General features: G+C 40.2%; 2 protein-coding genes across 3 annotated transcripts in view; one reads left to right on the forward strand and one right to left on the reverse strand.

Moving 5' to 3' along the window:
• The window catches only part of CPQ (carboxypeptidase Q), a 355,408-nt gene that overhangs the window by 273,281 nt on the left and 77,652 nt on the right, over positions 1–4,475 (forward strand). The window lies entirely within an intron of this gene.
• STK3 (serine/threonine kinase 3) overlaps positions 291–4,475 on the reverse strand; it is an 881,840-nt gene continuing 877,655 nt past the window's right edge. The window contains exon 8 of one of the 2 annotated variants that reach the window (XM_042464942.1): positions 291–908. In XM_042464942.1, coding sequence (XP_042320876.1) covers positions 636–908 — 273 coding nt within the window. In that variant the 3' untranslated portion in view covers positions 291–635. The remainder of the gene's footprint in view (positions 909–4,475) is intronic. The other variant, XM_042464941.1, reaches the window with a different exon arrangement.

Genomic DNA, 4,475 nt, shown 5'->3' on the forward strand with positions numbered 1-4,475 from the left:
TTGTTGGCATGGTCCAGAATTTCAGTGTTATCAAACAGTATTTTGTGCCCAGGGTGGTTTATAACATGTTCTGCTACTTCTGATTTTTCCAGCTGACTCAATCTGCAGTGTCTCTCGTGTTCTTTGATTCATGTTTGTACACTGTGTTTGGTTGTCCCTATGTAGACTTGCCCACAGCTGCATGGTATGCAGTAAACTCCTCACAGTCGTCACCACAGCAAAGATGCAGGGAATTAAGGGGCGGCCTCTATCCGCCTCTTTCCCCCATCTGTCTAGCCCCTAAGTAAAGTGCAATCTTTTTTAAAACATATATTAATTTCTAGAATAAAGCATAAAGTATGTAATGACTATAGAACTAATATTCTGAATCCAGCAATCCAGCAGTCCTGATTCATCTTACAGAAGAAACCCATGTGTTCATGGAATTTTCTAGTTGATCATTTGTTTTCTGAGGCCCATGCAAACAAGTTAGCAGAGAACTATTGCCAGGGAAAACAAAGAATAATGCTCAAGTATACAGATCTGCACAAACTCCGGAATGCAGCCAGCATCAATATGAACTACCTCTTTTCCCATGATGTTAACTTATACATTCTTTTACAGAATCCACACCATAATTGGATTCAAGTGTGTGTTCACTGATAACTTATACAGTACAGAGGAGAACCAATAAAATGCTTTAAACAGAAAGGAAAATGAAACATACTTTTCATAGTTCCATCTTCATCTTCATCTTCTTCATCATCATCACTGTTTATGACCATGGTCCCCAAGTCTGATTCCAACATTGTACTATTGTGCTCAATCATTGTTTGAGCACTCTCACTCATCGTACTTGTAGCCCTCATTGTCCCAGCACTCTCTGAGCCTGTTTTTACCATGGTATGGGAATCCAGTTCATCTTCATCCTGCAAAGCAACAATTAAAATCAGGAATTTAAATTTCCCAAAGCGCATTGACCTTAACAGCATAAGAACATCGAATGACAAATTTGGTACCTTCTACACTTTTTCTTTTTTAGTTTTCTGTCACAGTTAATTATAATGCAAAGAAACATGTGCTCTGAGATAACATTTCTCATTTATCATGTTGTACTTACGGCTTACTGAAGTTATGTTAAGGACTTGCCATTCTTCCTTACTTCCACTATTTTCCTTCCTTACCAACACAACAATGATTTTTTTTTCCTTTTTAACTTCATACTTTACTTTACTGCATCTGTTTCAGTGCATTTTGCTCACTGCTTCTAGATAAGTTAGGTTGCTTACATGTTACAAAGCAGCTGATGTGTACTTGCAGAATGAATGTATGTGACAGCCAGTGTTGTATTGTGGTCTAAGTGTTGGACTACAACTCTGGAGACCAAGATTCAAATTCAAGATTCAAACAGCCAGGCAACTGTCCCTTGGGCAAATCACACTGTCCCAGCCTCACAGCAAGGCAAAGACAAACCCATTCTGAATCTTGTCAAGAAAACCCTGTGATAGTTTCACCTTAGGATCACCATCAGTAAGAATTATTATTATTATTAAGGCACAAAACAACATGTATGTATGTACCATATATACTCAACAATAAGTCATACATGAAGTTGACTTATAATTCAGTATATACGGTACATACATACATACATACATACAAAAACATTATACAGTGGATCCTCGCTTTTTGCAGGGGATCCTTTCCAGACCCCTCCCCCCTGGCGTAAAGCAAATTCCACACATGCTCAAGCCCCATTTAGATGAATGGGGTGTGCGCTCATGTGCAGCGCACATGCCATTCAACTAAATGGGGCTTCCTGTCCACGTGACCTCAAGTCCACGTATGGGAAGTACACGTATGGGGCAGGCCAACTGTACATGAAATTGAGGACAACCTTTGGGATCAAAATTATGGATTAACCTATGGATAAATTGAGGGTAAAACCTAGGGGTTTCTGACCTGATAGTTGTTGGCATGGTCCAGAATTTCAGTGTTATCAAACAGTATTTTGTGGGCTTTGTATCCTTTGCTGGATAACTCTGTTCCACACGTCTCAAAGCCTCTGCTCAGCAGATTATTTTTTACAAACGCAATCAACAGGTTTTCTTCTTGCCCCCTTTATCTAGCTTAGCAAACCCTTAAGTACATACAATGAGAGAGTGGCTTTGCCAGCTGAGGTGGTTTTGAAGTGATATCAATGATCTCCTGGGTTCTTGTTCATTAAGTGGGAGAAACCATAGAACGAGGCACATTCTTTATATGCAGAAGGGTTGCCGACTCAGTTCTTTTTAATGTCTTTGAAAGGATCTTGGGTAGTAGATCTGGGAAAGATCACTGCTTGAAGCCTTGGCGAGCTACTATACGCCAAAGTAAACAGTACTAGGCCAGGAGGGGCCCAACTCATATGACTTAGTGTAAGGCAGATCATCTTTATGTTCCTGTGTTGGGCATTCTTCATTATGGGGGAATGGATTATGTTCTCATTTTTGCTAGCCACTGCTAGGAATTGTGTGTTAGTCGTTTACGAGTGGAAATGCTCAGAAATGAAGGATTATCTAGCTCAGGGTTTGGGAAACAGGTGATCTTCCATCTTGTGTTAGGACTTCCAGTTCTCATGATACTTCCCCATAGCAGTGCTAGCCAATGAAGAGAACAGTGATTAGTACGATCTGGAGGAACTTCTCATTCCTATCTGATCTGAAGATCGTACAAAATTTATGGTTGGCAAACACAAAATCTTAAAACTAAAAAAAACATCTTTTACAATATGCATTTGTAGGGACATCCGTAAATTGGGGAAACTGCCAAGCTGCATATATGCCCAAGGCAATAAGATCTGCGGAGGGGACCCTCCTCTTTATCCCACCAGTGGGGTGCATCATACTGGTGGGAGATGTGGGAGGAACCTTCTCAGCCCTGGGACCCAGTTTGGACTCTTTCACCTTACAGGCCTGATTGGTGCCCGTCAATTTGGTGCCAGTTTAAAGTGGAGCTTTTTTACAGCAGCCTTTGGCGGCATATACGATTTATCCTGCGGTACAGGATTTTATACCGTTTTTATGTCAGCTTTTAAAAATACGCATTTATTTGATGTTTTTCGAAGTTTAAATTATTTTTTGCTTGTAAATTTTATTGTCTTTCATTTTAAGTTGTTGTAATTGTATTATTGTAAAGTGTCCAGGCTCTACAATATAAGGCCACCATAGAAATACATTCATACCTACGGAATCTAACCACGTATTACTCAACTTCAGTTGACCGCTGTGTTAAGTCGAGGCATATTTGGGGCCAAAATTATGTATTTTGATATGACTTGTGATAAGTTGCGAGTAAAACTTAGGGATGTTGTAACAAGGCGCAAGTCTGAAGCAAAGGAAAATAGTGCCAGAAAACTTACAAAATTCCAGTGGGCAGACTGTTTGGGCTCATACTAAAAGCTTCATGAATGAGAGAATATACAAGGAGTGTGAGTGCTTCCAGAAAACCATTACACTTCTTGCCTTTCACCAGGGGATGGTCCTTTTTTAAAATACGAATTAAACTAGAGTACCGACTTACCTGCCCAGTGGATTAAGCAGACTCATGTTTTTGGAGCAATTTTTTTGACTAAATTCTAGACTTATTACATTCATTATAAGTATTTCATATATAAATCCAGAAATTTGGTTTAAATAGTGACCCAAAATTGTGGGATCACGTTGCATATGGGTCAAGGTGATAAAGTACTGTCCTTTGTCTTTATCCACAAGGAATCATCTCATTCTTGCCAGGTGGCAAAAGGTGAGAGTTCAGTTTCATCCTTGGAAACCTAAAAGAAGAACCAATTCCCTCTACTCGTCCGCAGTACCGTGCTTTTTTCGTTTTTGAATTGCTTGGATGGGAAAATCTGGTGGTGGGAGCCTCATGGCCCCTCCCTCATAGGAGCGCTGAGAGGAATTGGGACTTTAAAAGAATTTGAATTAGCCATTTGTTTGTCGTTTTTCTTGGTTAAGATCAGGCAGTGTTATCACCTTAAAGTTAAAGGATACATCACTACTATGTGTCAGTAGCTTTGCCTTTTTCATATGTGTACATTTTCTTCTGCCTCCTGCACACATCTCACGGACAGCATTTGTCATAGGTCCCCTTCCTCACATCCAAGCCTTTGGTGAGCCAAACAGTTTTGCAAGTTCTTTGACATTCGTTTCTTTGCTTTGCCCTTTACAATCCTTTGCTGATGTTTTAATAACATTACCTAATGTTTTAATAACAAGCATTGACTTTATTTAAGTCTTGGGCTAGCAGATGGGGGGAAAGGCGGATAGAGGCCGCCCCTTAATCCCTGATCTTTGCGTGGTGACAAACTTGATGAGTTTCTGCATACCATGCAGCTGTGGGCAGTACACAGGGACAACCAACACAGTGTACAAAACATGAATCAAGAACACGAGAGGCACTGCAGATTGAGTCCGCTGAAAAATCAGAAGTAGGCCAGAACATTTATAAACCCCCCT

Source organism: Sceloporus undulatus, chromosome 4 (genome assembly GCF_019175285.1).
Source record: "Sceloporus undulatus isolate JIND9_A2432 ecotype Alabama chromosome 4, SceUnd_v1.1, whole genome shotgun sequence".
Classification (NCBI taxonomy): Eukaryota; Metazoa; Chordata; class Lepidosauria; order Squamata; family Phrynosomatidae; genus Sceloporus; species Sceloporus undulatus.